The sequence below is a fragment of the Acomys russatus genome, chromosome 11 (assembly GCF_903995435.1).
Source record: "Acomys russatus chromosome 11, mAcoRus1.1, whole genome shotgun sequence".
NCBI classification, from domain to species: domain Eukaryota; kingdom Metazoa; phylum Chordata; class Mammalia; order Rodentia; family Muridae; genus Acomys; species Acomys russatus.
Window position 1 is genome coordinate 55273488 of NC_067147.1, and position 18701 is coordinate 55292188.

Consider the following 18701-nt stretch of genomic DNA (forward strand, 5'->3'; position numbering starts at 1 on the left):
AGGGTCTGGAACTCCGCGGGGCTTCCCTGGGCAGAATAGAGAGACCCAGAAGGAAGGATGTCATCCAGGCAGCCCGGAGCTGACAACTGCAGAGGGGCAGTGTTTTCCCGTCTCGCTTTCCCCAGCATAGTGCTTGGAGTCCTGATGCAGGCGCAGCATTATGGGACAGGTGTAGAGGTGTAGAGGAGACCGTTGCAGCGTTCTAGGACAGATGTAGGGTAGAGAGGGAGAGGGAGAGGGAGAGGGAGAGAGAGAGAGAGAGAGAGAGAGAGAGAGAGAGAGAGAGAGAGAGAGAGAGAGAGAAGTGTAGTGACAAGAGAGGGAAATAACATGACCCAGCACAATGCTGGGGAAAACTTGGGTGATCTAACAGGGAGGGAACTTGGCTCTGTCCTTAAGTCCTCCTGCATGCAAAACACACAGTTCTAGCAGCGGTGTCTAAGGGGTTCTATGGCTTCAATAAAACACCATGACCAAAAAAAGCAAGTCGAGGAGGAAAGGGGTTATTTGGTTTACACTTCCATATTACTGTTCATCATCAAAGGGAATCAGGACAAGAACTGCAATAGGGCAGGAACCTGGAGGCAGGAGCTGATGCAGAGGCCATGGAGGGGTGCTGCTTACTGGCTTGCTCCTCATGGCTTGTTCAGCCTCCTTTCTTATAGAACCCAGGACCAGCAGCCCAGGGATGGCTCTATCCACAATCGCTTGGGTTCTCCCCTATCAATCACTAAGGAAATGCCTTATCAGCCGGGGTGGTGGTGCTGCCTGTAATCCCAGCAGAGGCAGAGGCAGGTAGATTTCTGTGAGTTCGAGGCCAGCCTGGTCTACAAAGTGAGTCCAGGACAGCCAGGGCTACACAGAGAAACCCTGTCTTAAAAAGCCAGAACAAAGAAAAAAGCTGGGCATGGTGGTACATGGTTGTAATCCCAGCACTCTGGGAGGCAGAGGCAGGCAGGTCTCTGTGAGTTAGAGGCTGGCCTCGTCTACAAAATGCATCCAGGACAGCCAGGGCTACACAGAGAAACTGTCTGGAAAAACATCGTCATCCTCATCATCATCATAATGAAAGGAAGAAAATACAAGCCTGCCTATAATATGATTTTGTGGAGGCTTTTTCTTTTTTGGATTTTTTGAGACAGGGTTTCTTAGTGTAGCCTTGGCTGTCCTGGACCAGGCTGGCCTCAAACTCACAGAGATCTACCTGCCTCTGCCTCCCAAGTGCTGGGATTAAAGGTGTGCGCCACCACTACCTGGCTGGAGGCACTTTCTTAATAGAGGTTCCCTCCTCTCATGACTTCAGATTGTCTCAAATTGACAGAAAACCATCCAGTACAAGTGGGAGCATACTAACTCCACACGAAAGAAGTCTTAATAGGTGTGCTAACTTTAGTGACAGCTAAAACCCTAGGGCACCCGACTAGACATATATTAGAAGGATTAGATTAGAATATTCTTCCAAACTTTGGTTATTTAATTAAAAAAAAAAAAAAAAAAAAGATTTATTTATTTATTTATTTAGTGCTCTGCCTGCATATACACCTGCAGGCCAGAAGAGGGCACAAGATCTGATTATAGATGGTTGTGAGCCACCATGTGGTTGCTGGGAATTGAACTCAGGACCTTCGGAAGAACAGACAATGCTCTTAATCTCTGAGCCTCTCCAGCCCCCCAAACTTTATTTAATTTTGATTTTTTTTTTCTTCCCCAGGTAGCCCAGGCTAGCTTCTCCCTTACTCTGTAGCAAGGTGGGTCTTGAACTCCTACTACCACCAAAGTGTTGGGATAACAGGCGTGTCGGGCCATTTAGGTTCAAATTTTGGTTACTTCATACCTCTCAGTTGCCTGGCCAAAATAACTCTTCTGTGGATACAAAGATGCATGCTTTAAGCTTGGGGCCAAGGAATGAGGTGCTGCTGGCAGCCGTACAGTTTCTCACAGAAGGGGTGTGGGTTTAGTTGTAGCATCTTTTCCCTAAACAAGAAAGAACCGACTCTACTAGACATCCAGGCCTCACTTTGCAGGTCACAGGTTTGAAACACAGCGGAAACAGAAGAGCTTCAGTAGAGCCGGGTCCACTTCATCCTTGGATCCAGAGGCCCAGAAATGCAGCGCAAACTTGGCGAGATTTGAACCTCGCGGCTTCCCGTCGGATCCTGGAACCACCACGTTCCCTCGCTTTCTGGTTTGCGCTTGTCGGGGAGCTCTGCGCAGGCGCACAAAAGCTGAGGCCCGCGGCCATGGCCACAAGTGTGGGCGAGGTGGCCACCGTGGGCGAAGGGTCCGGTATTGAGGAGACCTGTCGGGTCAGTGGGATAGTTCGGTGTCCTGCACGTGGGAGCTGTTGACACTCGCTCCCCTCAGGCCCTGTGGCCACGAGGCCAGGCCTGGAGCCGCGCGCGAGGGCGGGCCAGGGTGGGAGGCTCGAGGCGCAGTTCCAAAGCCCTCTGAAGGCCTTCGGTCAAGTTAGAAAGTGGGGGCCCAGGCCACCCAGGCTGTGGGTGGGAGGGGGGCGGGGCCCAGTACTCACTTAGCTGGGTTCTGTCCCTCACCCCCGCTCCGGTGACTGATCGAGCGAGGGCCTTGCTGATTGATGCCTGCTTCCCGTGTGTGACGTCATTGGATGGTAGCGTGCATGTTAAGGGTCAGCAGAGGCCGTAGGGAATCCCATCCTGGAGTGGTTCAGCCTGGGGCACATTAACTTGCAGGTTTTTTTGTTTTTGTTTTTTTTGTTTTTTGTTTTTTTATTCTTTTAGGAATAGGCTCAAGTGTGTAGTTTTCCACCTTCAGTATTTCCATTTCCTCTTCCACTCTTCTTCTTTTTCTTTTCTTTATCTATTTACTTATTTATTTATTATACAGTGCTCTGCCTGCAGGTACATCTGCAGGCCAGAAGAGGGCACCAGATCTCGTTATAGATGGCTGTGAGCCACCATGTGGTTGCTGGGAATTGAACTCAGGTCCTTTGGAAGAAGAGACAGTGCTCTTAACCTCTGAGCCATCTCTCCAGCCCCCTCCCCCCATTATTGTTATTAATCAGAATCTGGATGTGCTGCTCAGGCTTGCCTCCATCTCTTGGGCAAAGTCATATTTCAGCGTCAGTCTGAGAAGCTAGGATTGTAGGTGTAGGTGCGTATCAGTACCCTCATCCCGTCTTCAAGGCTCTCTGTCTATAAAACCTATGTACACACACACACACACACACACACACACACACACACATCTATATCCATATATGTGTAACAGCAGGTACATTAGGTGCTAAGGGTGGTGGAATAGGTCTGTAACCCCAGCACTAAGGGAGAGAGGCAGGCACATTGCCTAGTCTACGTAGTTCCAGAACAGCAGCAAGGGCTACACAGTGAGACCCTCTCTCAAAAAAGCAAAACCAAAAACCAAACCAAAACAAACACAACAAAAAAGAACAGCAACAACAAAATCCAACACACATATATGGACACACAGAGGTACATACGTAAACATTCTTGTGAGGCAGTTACAAACGTAAGAGGTATGGGGTGCTGGTTTTGGTCACTCGAAGAGAAGTGGTTAAGATGTAATTTTTCTTTTAGCACATGGAATCTAAAGAAGAATTTGTTAAAGTCAGAAAGAAGGACCTGGAGCGGCTGACGACGGAAGTGATGCAAATACGGGACTTCCTACCCAGAATACTAAGTGGGGAGTTACTGGAAAGTGTCCAGAAATTAAAGACTGTAGAAAAAAGTGAGTCTTACCGTAGCATATATGCTGCTTGGTGTTGGGGTGGGCAGGAGAGCCAGTTTTCAGCGTTGAGCTAAAGCCAGGACTGCGAGGACTTGTCCAGTCTGACATCTGAGCAGCATGTTGTTGTGGCTGTTGTTTTTAACAGACTCTTAATTGTTTGGTTGTACCAGTGAAGACGGGGGAGCCAGATGCTGGGGTGAAAGCTTCCTAGCTCGAAGAGACAGAGAAAGCACCCAGCTGACCTTCCTCTTTGGCTGATGTCCCAGAAGGAATGTCCCCTCCGTGCCGGCTCACACTTCCTGTGCATCTCTATCTGTCCTCCTGATTTCTGTTACTCTAGAGGGGGGAGGGGGCTGGGGAAGGGGGTGGGACAGGGGTTGTTTCTTACTATCCTACCTCACGTTCACTTCCTGTCAACTGGTTGCTTGCTCCGCCTCTTGACCTGCGGTTGACTTTCTTTAATCCTGTTTATAATGCTCAAGCAGAAAACTGTCAGATTAAAGGTGTGTGTTAAGGCTGGGCCACACCCCAACTGAAAAAAGGTTTTCCCAGTAGATAGCACAGTCTTGGGGTTCACAGTGGGATCATATATCCTGCTAGTCCAGGCCCCTGTTAAGTTTCTTGTTAAATCACATTTGACTGTCAGCGCTCATAGTGTGGTTTCATAGTGTACACCCCAAAGGCCCAAGTAATGTTTCTAGCAGTAAGTGCAGAGAAGGCACTGTCTTGACTCAGGGAGGCGGGTTTTGAGGCAGGCTTGGTGGCGCATACCTGTAATCCAGTACTTAAGTGGTGGAGGTATAAGGCTCAGCGTCATTCTCATCTGCATACAGGGTCCAAGCCTAGCCTGTAACTTGGGAGACCAGTGATATGGTGATCTCCATGGAAGTCAGGGACAACCAGGTTGCCTAAGGACCAAGCCAATGGGGCTCAGAATATGGGTTTCTAGTCTGCACATGCGTACCTGGCCAGGGTGTGGTGAATGGGGTGGAGTGGGGTGTGCTGGAGGGGTGGCTCAGCAGAGGATCTGGGTTCAATTCCCAGCATCCACATGGCAGCTCATAATTGTTTGTAACTCCAGTTGCAGGGGACCCGACACCCTCACACAGGCATACATGCAGGCAAGACACTAATCCATGTAAAATGAAAGGTAAATAATTTATTTTTAAAAAGGGAAGGGTGGCTGGGTGTGGTGGCACACACCTTTAATCCTAGCACTAGGGAGGCAGAGGCAGGTGGATCACTGTGAGTTTGAGGCCAGCCTGGTCTACAAATGAGTCCAGGACAGCCAAGGCTACACAGAGAGACCCTGTCTCAAAAAACCAAAACAAACAAACAAACAAAACAAACAAACAAACAAAAAAAGAAGAGTGAATGGTCATGATTACACTGTGCCCTCCTGCCCTGTTCTTTCAGGAGTCTTCACATCCATTAACTTCCCTGACCTGTACTGTTTTCTGAGAGGTGGATCCCCTGCAGACTGGAGTTGGCAGGGCTGGTCAAAGGAAGCTTCTCTGAACCAAGAGAGAGGGAGTGGCCGGGAGGGGCACTGCCCTGCCCTGTGTCCCGCCTTGTGCCTCAGGTGGCTGCATTCCTTCACAGTGGCTTCCTCCGTTTACCTGTTCCTGGGCTCTAGTAACACCACTGTCCCCCAGAGCTACAGGACTGCTGTGACTTCTTGGCTATGTCGCCATTCTTTGTGGGTCCTTACTCCTCCTGTCCCAGGTATTGATTTTTAACTATTTCATTCTGATCTTATGCCTGGCTGGCAGTTTTTGAGAGGAATTAGTCTTTGTTGGTGCATTTGTTTCCAGAAGAGGAAGGCACTGCCTGGTAGCAGAGTGCATTAGCCGACAGGCTGACTGTCTCGCTGCAGAGTCATGAACTGGTATTCTGAAAAGTACACTAGGTCTCATTGATCAGTGCTCAGAGGCCAGTCTCCTTCCTAAGTCGGTCTGAGCCACAGGAATCCGATGAAAGTCAGACTACAGGAGATGTTTGCTTGAGGCTCCTGGCTGTCCTGGGCTGGGGAGTCACTTACCTCTCATTTCCTATTACTCTCTAGTCATGTCCTCCTGGTCTCTTTGCTTATTTACCTTTCTTAAGACCAGTGTTTCTCATCCTTCCTAACACTGTGACCCTTTAATACAGTTCCTCATGTTGTGACCTCCCCAAACATAAAATTATTTTTGTTGCTACTTCATAACTCTAATTTTGCTAATGTTAGGAATTGTGGTATAAATACCTTTGTTTTCTGATGGTCTTTGGTGACCTCTGTGAAAAGGTCGTGAGGGGTTGTGACTTGCAGTGCAGGTTGAGAACTGTGGCTCAAGAGCCTTTAGACAGTGCAAGTGATTGAGGCTCAGCTTTGTCCTCTTTCATTGTAGCCTCTCCAAGGCAGTCTCATGCACCCACAAAACTTCAGTCGCTTTCCTGATGCTGGTGGATGCTGGATACACCTGTACTTCCAGCATCTGTCTGCCTGCCTTCCTTTCTTTCTTTCTTTCTTTCTTTCTTTCTTTCTTTCTTTCTTTCTTTCTTTCTTTTAAGGCAACGTTTCTCTGTGTAGCCCTGGCTGTGCTGGAACTCACTTTGTAGACCAGGCTGGCCTCAAACTCAGATCCACCTGCCTCCCAAGCGCTGGGATTAAAGGCGTGCGCCACCATGCCTGGCTGCCCTGACTCTTACTTGCCATCTTTCCCCACCTGTCCTTGATCATTCAGACTCTAAATATCTGTCCTAACCTAATTAGGGACAGATCTGCATCTGACAAGAACAGATTTATGTCTCATTGAGATGTGTGTGACCATATACCAGAGGAATGAGAGGCATCTCACCGGGCCTTGGGGCCAGGCTTGGATTTAGGTGGTGTGGAAATGAAACATCAGTTTTCCTTGGAGATGGCTTTCTTATATATCCTGAGCTAACCTTGTATTCTCCACGAAGCCCAAGCTGGCCTCAAACTGTAGATACATGTGCCTCAGCCTCCTAAGTCCTTGAGCAATGGTTTACTGCTCATGATAAGGTGTAGCTTTGTGTAAAGAGGCAACTAGAATGTCAATGTGAGGTAGACCCAGGCCTTGTTTACTTATAAATAATGAAGTTCAAATAAATGTAGAAAGGTATTTAGACATACCTTACCGGCACTTCTGAGGCTAGCGGGAGGTCAGGCTGTTTCTGTGTGTCACCATAACTCTTCAGGCCAGGTCATGCTTTTTTTCCTTCTGATAGTGGGAAAGTTTTCAAAATGAATTTGACAAATAAGAAGTGAGCAGTCACTCCAACAAAGGGACATTGTGACCCTTTCCAGCTAATGGGAGGCATTCCGTTTTCTGTTTACTTGGCAGCTGGCTCTGTCTGTGCTGCTGCTCTAGCCTGACAAATGGCAGGGCATATTTTCACATAGTCAGCAGGATCATTTTTATGGTCCTCTGTCTAACTTATAATGATCCCCTTGTGCTTTTCTCACTGGCCTGCTTTGATCTCCTTAGAGAACAACCTTAGATCTAGGCCTTTCACTCGCAGCCTTGGAGTTCTGCCTTTGTGCAGCGAGTTGTGGACACTGTTGTTGGAGAGGCATGGTCGCCTTACCAGCCTTCTCCAGCTCTGGGGTTGGTGGCCCTTGTCCTTGCCTCCTCAGGCACTGTCTGCTCTTCCCAGTCTGGGTGTTTTTGTCTGGTTCTATCATTCCACTATTCAGGTTAAGCTGTTAAAATAGCTGCTCCTTGTCCTCAGGATATAGACCAACTACCAAACTGCTGTATGCCAGGACATAAACAGACCTCACTCTGTCTGGCCGGCCAGACATGAAACCTAAATTAGGCATGGCCCTATCCTTTTCCTCCTGAGAGGTCACTGTGAACTTTGAACTTGGGCTTACCTTGACCGTCTCTGCTTTTCTGGCGGGGCGTGGGTGAAGAGATGGCCTTCTAAAGCACTGTTTATCTAGTTTTTGTTCTTGAATTCTCTTTCCTTCCTTCCTTCCTTCCTTTCTTTGTTTCTTTTTTTTTTTTTTTTTTTGAGACAAGATCTCAACTTGGTAGCTCTGGCTGTCCTGGCATTCTCAATGGAGATCAGGCTGGCCTTTCACTCACAGAGATCCCCCTGCTTCTGCGTCCTGAGTGCCTGAGTTGTTGAGATGGGTATCAGCATGTGGAACCTGGTTCTGAGCTAGCATGACACCTGCCTTTGAGAAGCTGGGTACATAAGCAGTGGCTTAGAATAATCCTGATCAGTGTCTTGTCTAAGCTTCTTTGAATAATCAACACTGAAGAAAAGGCACAATTTCTTTTAAAAAATTATGATTTTATATTTCTGAGTGTTTTGGCTGTATACGTGTGTGTGTGTGTGTGTGTGTGTGTGTGTGCGCGCGCGCGTACATGTACCACATGGTGTGTCATGACTGAGGAAGTTAGAAGAGTGTGTTGGATCCTCTGTTACTGGAGTTACAGACAGTTGTGAATTGCCATATGGGTGCTGGGAATTGAACTCAGGCCCTGTGAAAGAGCAGCCAATGCTCTTTGTTTTCTTTGTTTTTGTTTTTGTTTTTGTTTTTGTTGCGACAGGGTTTCTCTGTGTAGCCTTGGCTGTCCTAGACTCACTTTGTAGACCAGGCTGGCCTCAAACTCACATCGATCCACCTGCCTCTGTCTCCTGAGTGCTGGGATTAAAGGCGTGCGCCACCATGCCGGGCTCCAGCCAATGCTCTTAATTACTGAGCCATCTCTATTTCCCCCAAAGCACAATTTCTTTTTAAGAAGGAAAAGGAAAGATGTATGAGAGTCACAAATGGGAGTAAGGATGATTTTTGGGTTCATCAGATGGTTTTCCTGTTTGCAAAGGACTTGGGCATAGCAGAAGTAAGAATAGTGAAGGTGGGATGTTTCTAGAGGATGGGAAGGTGTTTAGTTGAGGAAAAGACACTCATCTAATGACGCCAGAGCACTTGCCTGGTTGTATTCAGGGCCCTGAGAAAGACCCCCAGGACTATGCTCCTCCACCCCCACTCCCCAGACTCCTAAGATGCATCAAGTTTGACATGACTTAATCATTCTAAAGGGTTTGTATGGTTCCTGTATTGTAGGAATCTTGAAGAAGGAGTATTTTGCAGCTGGGAAGCTTCTTGAGCTCCTGGTATAATGGAGAGTATGCTGGCAGACCCACAGCCCAGCAGCTTCAGTTGCAGCTCAGGCACCATCACGCAGTGGACTTGGAATAGCCTTGACTCGAGGCTTACCAACTTGGGAAGTGTATAAATATAAAACGCTCCCATGAAAACGCTGTCAGCACCCTTCAGTGTCGAGCACTGGAGGAAGGCTCTTGTGAAGGGAGAGCCTTCCACTGTGTTTATCATGTTGAGATCTCAGGTGAGAGCATGACAGCGAGAATGAGGACACTGGGTATTTCAGTTATCATTTACGACCTTCCAGCTGGTTGGTTAGAGTCCGTGACTGAGAGAGTGTGTCATTTTCTGCCTGCTGTAGTGAGGACTGTAAAGGGTTAGCTGATGGTGACTGAGTCCTGGGCAGAGCCCTAAGAGGATAAGGAGCTTGCTTGGCAGTTCCAGCAGAGGATCACAGCTACTTATATGTTCTTGGCTGAAGACTGGTCCTTAATCAGAGTCCTCTTCAACTGGATATTTGCTTTAGGGAGGGAATGGTGAGGAAGGAGCTGCCTACCTAGCCATCCTGACAAACCTAATGGAGAGTGGGTGAAATGCCAAAGCCAGATGGCCCTCACATCCAAAAGTCTTGTGACTGGAAATGGGACAGGATGGTTGGGAGTTTTAGGTACTTAAAGAACATAATGTGAGCTTAAGGCTCTCGGTCCATGAGGTCCCTCTACCGGTTATTCAAAGGAGTCCACAAGTACACCAGATGAGAACAATTGTACGGGAAGTCTGTCACAGACACCACATAACCAGAAAAGGCACCCAGAATCCTAAGGGGGTTGGGTGGGGGGAGCCAAAGCAGCTTTATGAAGGAGTACATTTAGGAGACAGTTAAAAGGCATCCCAGAAGTAATTTTTTCAAGAGAGATGGGACAGCATTTGGTGTAGTAAGCAAATGGGTTTCAGTTTTTTTTTCCCCCTGAGACAAGGTTTCTCAGTGTAGCCTTAGCTATCTTGGACTCTCTTTGTAGACCAGGCTGGCCTCGAACTCAAAGATCTACCTGCCTCTGCCTCCTGAGTGCTGGGATTAAAGGGGTACGCCACCAAGCCTGACTGAGTTTCAGTTTTAGCTTGTTGGAAAATACAGGTTGTATAGTCTGTCTGCCCACCCTGGCAGTGAATTTGCTAGACTAAAGCAGTGTTCATCAGACAAGCTTATATGGTGGCCATCTGTGGGTTACTGGATTATTCTGTGTACCTGAGATACTTAGCAGCCCCCCTGGAATAGTGGCCCAGAGATCTGGGTCTTTAGTTTTGGAGCCCCTGAGCCACTGCAACAGCTTATTTCTGAGAACTTTGTAGGATGCAGAATCGTTGTGGAGATAGCTGTTCGAGTTGGAAAACCATGAGCAGGAATGCCTCACAGAGGGCTGACAGTCTGATGAAACTCTGGCAAGTTGCAGAAGTACCTGTCAAGTATTTCCCTGAAAAGACATCTTCACATGCAGTCCCCAGGTTCTTAGAATGGGGCTCTGGAAAAAGGTATTCACAGAGGTTAAATGAGGCCAGTTGGGCTGTAGTCCAATATGACATTCTTGTCAGGAGAATTTTGTATACTGTTATGGCGTGAGGTCTGTGTGAAGATACAGGAAAGCCAGAAAGAGAAGACAGTGTGAAGAATAGGCCACGTGGAGGTGGAGTAGGGTCTCTCAAATTGTTTCTGCAATCCAGGGACTGTTGGGCAGAAACAGACAAGGAACAGCCCCATCTGCCAAGGTTTCAGAGTGCTCTGGCCCTGCTAACACCTGGACTTGGGTTTGGAAGTCTGCAGGCTGCGAGACATACATTCCATGTCCTGGGAAGGGAGTATTCATCCACTACTCTCAACATGCTGGAGTGATGGGAAGGGGAAAATCCATGGTTATTTAAAAATATTTTTGTTTTCACACAGCGATTTTGGTAAAAAGCATTTCACATTAATGGAAAATAACTGATGATTTGTTATAAACATGCCAGGTAACAGGGTTAGAGAAACCAGACCGCAGTGTAATCATAGCACTTTGATCTGCGTGTCAGAAACCCTGTCCTTCATGGGCATCTCTCTTCCCTCTCTCTGAGTAGGTTGAAGGTGGAGACAGTCATTTTCCTGGTACCAACACCATCATGTGCCATGCCAGCTACTTGGGGGAGAAATGTAGCAGGAGTTTGGTGATTTTGAGTTTTGCCAGCACTACAAAGTAAATTTAAGTCTACCCTGGGCAACCTTGCCTCATAAAAGAAAAAAGAGTGCTGGGGATAGAGGGCTTGCCGAACATTCTCAAGACCCTGGGTTCAATCCACAGTGCTATCAAGAAGCCAACTGCCACCACTAACAAAACAAAACAAAAACAAAACAAACAAAACATCCCAAATGCAAACGTATCAGGCTATATGTGGTGGTGCACACCTATAATCTCAGCCCTGGGGAGGCCGAGGCAGCTGGATTCTGGAAAGCACAGTGAACTCTGGTGATCTACACCCCTAAACAAAAGCCCAAGCTATATAAAGGCAGTTGTTCCAGAGGATTGCTGTTGAAATAGTCTGTGGCATAGATGGCTTTCTTCTATTACTAGTCTGTCTAGTGTGACACCCTCCATCCAGTTTATGTAGCTAGACATTTTCCTGTTTCAAATGCCAAAAGCAGGGGAAACAGGGAGGTTGGGAGACAGACACCCAGTTTTCATACAGAGTTTGTATAAGACACCTCAGTTCTGTGTAGCAGTCATTGCATTGTTTATGCTATTTCTGTGTAAACATTTGCAAAAGTAATTTTGTTTGTTTTTATGCATTGTTTTTATGACTGTTTTAGAGCTGCTGTGTAGACCAGGCTGGCCTGCACTCACATAGATAGATGTATGTGCTGCCTCCTGAGTGCTGGCATTAAAGGTGGCCGAAGGCAGTGCATTCTCTCCTCTCTCTGTCTCTCTCTTTTCCCTGAGACAAAGTTTTCCTCTGTAGTCCTGGCTGCCCAGGAACTTGCTCTGCAGAACAGGCTGGCCTTGAACTCAGAGATCTGCCTACCTCTGTCTTCAGAGTGCTTGGATTAAAGATGTACACTACCAACACATGGCTTAAAAGCAGTATATTCTTACGAAGAAGATCTCTGTCTTAACTAAAGTTGTATTTTTCTGTCCAAGTAGAAAGGTGAAGAATGTATAAAGAGGGAAAATATCCTAGGCACTTGGAGCGCAGCATAAAACAAAGCATGATAATCTCATGTGCTTTGGGTGGGGTAGGCTGCAGGCAATGGTCCCATCTGGCCACAAGGTGGCGGTCTGACACAGCCAATACAACTGGTTAGGTATGGACATAGTCCTGAACAGTGGTCTGGAATTTTCTGGGATTCCATATTGTGACATGGACCTTGTTGAGCCTGCTGCTTCGATAGAAAACCTTCAGTAAGTTCACATAAAGCTACACAGAGAGGAATTTATCATAATGAAAGTGTTGGGTGGTTAAAACTAGTTTCTATGTATTTTTACATGACAAAGTTTATAGAGATTTAATTACTTCCCTCCTTTCAGCTGTGTTTGAGTAGCAGTGTTTAATAATAGAAGCAGACAGTAAGAGCTGCACAGAGAAAAATCTAAGCTACTGATAATTTTATTATTTATGTCTGGTTATGTGGTGTGTATTTCATAGTTCATATATGATTATAATGTACATATACATATGTGTAAGTAACATTCAACACGGTTACATATATTCAACAATATTATTTTTAAGTAAAAAAGATCCATTGCTTGTTGGTTTCACGGGTGGTCAGGACTAGTGGGACAAAGAGTTCATATAGTATGGCATACCTGAAAAGTCAGAGAAGAAAACTCTGACGTAGGGAGAATAAATAGCCCCACGTGGCTTGCATGTTTCTAGGAAATGTGAAAGGGAGCTTGCCAGCCAGTTTCATAATCTCCAGCTTGTCTGTTGACCTTTGGTTCTAATCTTCCTTCTTGGACAGGGTCTCAAGGAAATGGAGACACTCTCCTTGTTTCTTTCTCCAGGACACTTGGGATGCCAAGTAGTTCTGGGCAGTCCCTGGGGCTCTTTGTGTGAGTGTCCCCTGCCCGCTCAGACCTTGGGAGCACAAAGCTTTGCCCCTTCCTTGGCCTGCCGTTCGTGAGCATCATCCTGTAACCCTTTCTCCTTGAGGTGGGGGTGTGTGCTTTTCCATATGTTCTCAGAGGCGCTCTCCTTACTCAGTTGGTTCCACTGGCTTCCGTCCATCCTCTCACAGTGCTGTAGCTGAGCTCTCTTGTCCACTGCGCTTCCTCTCCTATCACTAGTAATGAGAGCTGAGGCTGTGGACTTGAAGTACTTGCTTTTAAAGTATGATTTCTATAAAGCCTCACCCAGGAACCTTGTTAGAAATGTAACTTCTTTGGGCTAGAGAGATGGCTTAGTGGTTAAGAGTTCTTGCTGCTCTTGCAGAAGGCTAGGATTTGGTTCCCAGCACTGGTAACGCACAGCTATTTTTAACTCCAGTTCCAGGGGATCCAACACCCTCTCTGGCTTCCATTGGCACCAGGCGTGAACATGGTACAGATACATACATACATGTAGGCAAAACAGTTATACAGTTAAAAAAAGATTTATTTACCTTTATGTGTATCTGTGAGTGCTTGCATGTGTGTGTGCGCACCGCATTCATGCTTGGTGCTGAGGAGGCCAGGAGTGGGAGTCAGAGTTACAGATACTTGTGAGTTGTCGTGTGGGTGGGAACAAAACTCTGCAAGAGCAGCCAGTGTTCTTAGCCACTGAGCCATCTTTCCAGCCCCTACCTATAAGTCTTAAAAAAAAAAAAAAAAAAAAAAAAGAATTGTAATCTATCCCCCTCCATGAGGAGCTACGGGCAGTTACTGGTTGCAGGGGGACGGGGAGCCGTTTTCTTTAATGATGTAGTCTCTGGTAAGTTGCCTACTCTCTATGTTCATGCAACAGCAATTAACTCAGGAGGTCATAAAAATATCCAAGCAGCAACAAAGATATGCAAGTAGGAGGAGGCTTCTTGGTGTAAGGCGATCATCAGGAATGGGAGGGGCATGAGAGTGGATAATGGGGGTGGAAATGGGCAAAATGTAGTCCATACGTTCATGAAATTGTTAATAGAAAAAATTACCTTACAGGAAAGAGATGTAAGCTCTGAGGCCCACCTGAACCCATGGAACCACAGACTCCATGCACCAGGCCAAGTCCTCTGAGATCCTAGCATATTAGGCTCTAGTCAGCCACCAACTCTTAGCACTTGTTCTCAAACCTTGTATATATTGGCAACAGGAAAAGAAAAGAAAAGGTTTGATTTCTTAGCCTTGAGATCAAACTCTTAAAAAGTTGAATTAAGTATCCAATTTTTTAAGACATCAGTATTTCTGTAGTATGACCACATTTAAAGTTGATAATAATGCTTTTCATTGATCTGTTGATGTGGGTGTCTTTTGGGTTTTTTGTTGGCCATTTGACTCATAAGTAAATAATTATGGTGGAGAGGAAGTGCTGCGTAGTCACACCCCTCACTGTAGCACTTTCTCGTCTTGATCTCCGCTGCTTCCGCCTGCACCGGCTACTACTGCAGTAGTTCCCATTACTCAGTCTGCCAGTTGGTGGGACGTGCTTTGTGAGTCAGCTCTGCTGGCACCAGCCACTCATGAGATGCCTTCTGCTTTTTATGGCACAGATACACGTTTGTGCCATGAGATAGTTGGGCTTCTCAGCTCTGCCTGCAGTACTTTAAATAACTCATTTTCTTGAGGCCTTAAGTACACGTCTGGCAGTAAATGAGGTCTTAAAATCACAAAATAAGATAACAGGAGAATTTGAGGACTGGAGGCAATTCAGTACCACAGTGTGCTTAGTGTGCACAGGTCAGGGGTCACTCCCCAGAGTCTATCTCCACCACCCCAATACAATTTCTGTATAGCCTGAAAAATGGAAGCGAGCTTAGAAATAGGACTATAAGAATGTTGAATGTGATTTGACATGTCTTGAGTATTTTTCTGTCTCTTCTAGACCTGGAAAGGAAAGAACAAGAATTAGAGCAGCTGAGATTGGACTGTGAACACTTCAAAGCCCGGCTAGAAACTGCACAGGCAGACAGCGGGAGGGAGAAGAAGGTAGGCTTCTGGGTGAGGCTCCTGCCGGTGGCTGGGCCCTGAAGGCGCTGCTGGTTTGCTCCCTTCTGCCCCCAGGAGCTTCTGGTCTCCATTTTCTGTTAACCCTCAGGGGACTGGAGTTTCAAATATGTATACTTTGAGTAGCTTGGAAGGTAGGTGAACTGTTAGCAACAGCCATTTAACGTGTAGATCCTTAACTTCCTTTTAATTAAAATATATTTTGTACATTTAGAGTATGTCTATGCATGAGAACGTGTCTGCGTGTATATGTTTGTGTCTATTGTGCAGGCATGTGTATGTCTCACTCTGTATGGAGTTCGGAGGACAACTTGTGGGAGCTGGTTCTTTTTTCCCATGTGGGTTCTGATTTGGTGGCAACTACCTTTTCCCAATAAGCATCTCACTGGCCTCCTTTTAATTTTTAAATTTAAAAGGCCCTTTCAGCTGGATATGATGGTGCACGCAGCACTTGGGAGACAGAGGCAGCTAGATCTCTGTAAATTTGAGGCCAGTCTGGCCTATATAGTGAGTTCCAGGGCAGCTAGGGCTACATAGGGAGACCCTGTCTCAAACAAAGTAAAACGAAAACAGTCTAATTAATTTGGGCATGATTCATTGAAACTCAGCAAATAGCTAATTTTATTTTACTATTGGGGAGACTATATTTTTCTTTTTCTTTTTTCCATGTTAAAACACATCTCTCCCAACAGGGTTTATTTATCTAATAGGGCTGATTAACAGGTAATCTCTGGGACAATCTGCTTATAAATAAATACCACTAGAAGACCTTTACTTTTACCTGCATCTATTTTATGCTGAGTTTATTCCTGTGCCGTCAGCTTTTGTTTCTTCAGTTTCTTCTGGGATATCTTTCTTCTGTGCCACCTCCTCTGGCTTTGGAGCAGTCTGCTCCTTTTCAGTGAGGATCATCTCAGTGTGGCAGGGGGAGCTCATGTACAGGTTAAACTGCCATGGGCTCTGTAAGTTCATTGGCGCATCTTAAGGGCCTTATTCACCTAGATGTGCTCAATGACCAGGGAATCTACATCTAAACCTTTAAGTTCAACATTACTTTGTGCATTTTTAAGCATGTGCAGCAAAAATTCAGCCCTCTTTTTTGGCCACCGACTCTTGAGTCCAGCTCCACTGTTTGGCCTGGGAACATCTCTCTGCTACACCATTATACCACCAGAACAGCACACATTGCTTCTTTAAAGTGACATCTTTCAGATACTTATCCTTGATGGCCTGGGCAGTTTTCCAGGTGTTCTTAAAGTGAACACGAAAATGTGAACCTTTTTTTGTTTGTTTTTTGTTTTTCGAAACAGGGTTTCTCTGTGTAGCCTTGACTGTCCTGGACTCACTTTGTAGACCAGGCTGGCCTTGAACTCACAGCAGTTCACCAGCCTCTGCCTCCTGAGTGCTGGGATTAAAGACGTGTGCCACCACACCTGGTTAAGATTTGAACCTCTTGATTAGCATGATTTTATAGGGTTTTCTGGGTCAAGAGAATAGTGAAGCATCTTCACAGGTCACCTCTGGCCACTTACAGGAAGAGTGACTATATTTTTAAAAATTATTTTATGTGCACAAGTATTTTGCTTGCATGTATGTTTGTGCATCATGTTTGGGCCTGGTTTTCCCAGAGGCCAGAAGAGGGTATCAGATCCCCTGGAACTGGAGTTACAGTAAGCTGCCATGTGGGTGCTGGAACTGAACCCAAGTCCTCTGTAAGAGCAGCAAGTGCTTTTAACTGCCGAGGCACCTCTCTAGCCCCTGTAATAGTTTTGAAAATATTTTTACAATTGGATGGCATACGTTCCTTAATCCCTTATAAAACTAGTTCTTTGCTTCCATTTGTAAAATTTTGGGCTTGCATATCATTGTACTGTAAAATAGTAAACCAATAATAGTGCTAAGCAGTGACAGCTGGTGTGTTTTGGATATTTGCTGTGTGCTAGCAGGTACACAGCCATTTGTGTCCATGTGTTTCCATCACAGGCATATCAGCAGGTATTACTCCTGTACACGAGATTGACTATCTGGCCCAGGGCCATACTGCCTGGGTGCTAATGTCCTAGGGGATTCTGAATGTTTGTGGCTGTTGTCAAGGTTTTTGAAAACTGGTAGATTGGGCTGGTATTTTAATGCTGAGCCAGCAGTACATGGCAAGAAAGAACACCTGCTTAAGTCTGGGTTAGGTGTGTGTGAACGACACTAAGCTGAAGTTGTAGCTTTGCTACATTCCATTAAGCTCAGGTGATAAGCTGCAAGACAGCCTGGTGCTTTCAGGCTAAACACGACAGCCTAAAGTTGGCCAGTAGGCAAGGAGGAGTTGATAGACATTGAAAACACATCCCAGAGCTTGGAAGCGAGAGTGAGCGGACCTCTGAGTTCAAGGCCAACCAGGGCCACATAGTGAGTTCCGTGACATCCACAGGTGACTGGTCTGAGGTCTGTGAAACTGTGAGTCAGGTGAAGTTTTCTTCATTTTGATTTTTTTTCTCCTAGGTATTTGCCACAGCAATAGAAATACTCTGCTTTATACAGAGTGTTGGTGTTGGAGCAGGGCCATTGCTGTGACTAACCTGGCCATGTGGTTTGTGAGCCTTGGAGCTAGTTTGTAGGAGGGATTTGGAAAACTGGACATGTGAGCTAGAAAACTCGTAAAATACTGTGAGTAGAGCTTAATGAGGATTATGGCAGGAGCTCGGAAGGCTAGAAACACAGAGTGGAGGCTGGAATCAAGGATTCCATTGGGAATTGTTCCAGCCACGCTCCATTATGGCAGGGAACTGGCCTTCCTTGTGCCTGTGCTCTGAGACTCCACGGGAGGCTGAGTTCAAAGGTAATTGAGCGAGTCATCTGAGAGAAGCATTTTATTTTTAATTAAAGTATTGCATAATTTCTCCTTCCACTTTTTTCTTTATTAATCTTCTCATGTCTCCCAATCCCTGCTCCCTCTCAAATTCATGACCTGTTTCTCTTTAATTGCCGTTGTTATACAAGTACACATGCACGTACATACATACATGAATAAAATGCAGCTTCTGAGTCAGTTACTGTATGCTTGCATGTATGTGAGTTAGGGCTGACCACTTGGCGTGGATAGTCAGTCAGGGGCTGCTGCCTGGGGAAGACTAACTCTCCTCTCAGCAGTTGTAAATTGCTTGTAGTTCTTCATGTAGGGGCAGGCCCTGGGAGCTCTTCTCACTCACAGTAGTATGTCAACTCGTGTTACAACTGTTTAGGCAGCCATATTGTAAATTCTTCGGTGATATAGCTTCCTTGCCATGTTTAGAAGACCCAGTTTCCCAATGGACTTTGTGGCCCTGTGCTTCTTACAATCTTACCAATCTCTCCAAAAAGGAAATTTTAAGGTAGTCTAGCATTTGGGCTCTCAGGGGTTTTGCTGCCCAGTTTTAGCCTGATTTATAATGAGCATTTAGAGCAAAAACCAGGGCAGAAAGATTTTTAAAACTGTCTTTAAAAAAAAAAATCACATTTAAAGTTGGGACCAATAAATGGATAGAGAATCATTAGAGACTAGCACCATTGTATGTACCAAGACTATAGAAAAGGTGCCTTGAGGGCAGGTCAGTGGTCAGGGAGGGCCGACTCAGTCTACAGTCCAGAGTATAACCTGGGGTTACATTGTTCTGTCAGGCATTTGTCAGTAGTGGAAGACTAACAACATACCAGGTCAGTACTGAAAAGGTGTG

General features: G+C 46.0%; 1 protein-coding gene across 1 annotated transcript in view; it reads left to right on the top strand.

Annotated features, from left to right (window-relative positions):
* The first annotated feature begins 2240 nt into the window (after positions 1 to 2240).
* Positions 2241 to 18701, top strand: part of Hsf2bp (heat shock transcription factor 2 binding protein) — an 80647-nt gene continuing 64186 nt past the window's right edge. The window contains exons 1-3 of the mRNA XM_051152504.1: positions 2241 to 2306; positions 3573 to 3723; positions 14876 to 14979. Coding sequence (XP_051008461.1) covers positions 2241 to 2306; positions 3573 to 3723; positions 14876 to 14979 — 321 coding nt within the window. The remainder of the gene's footprint in view (positions 2307 to 3572; positions 3724 to 14875; positions 14980 to 18701) is intronic.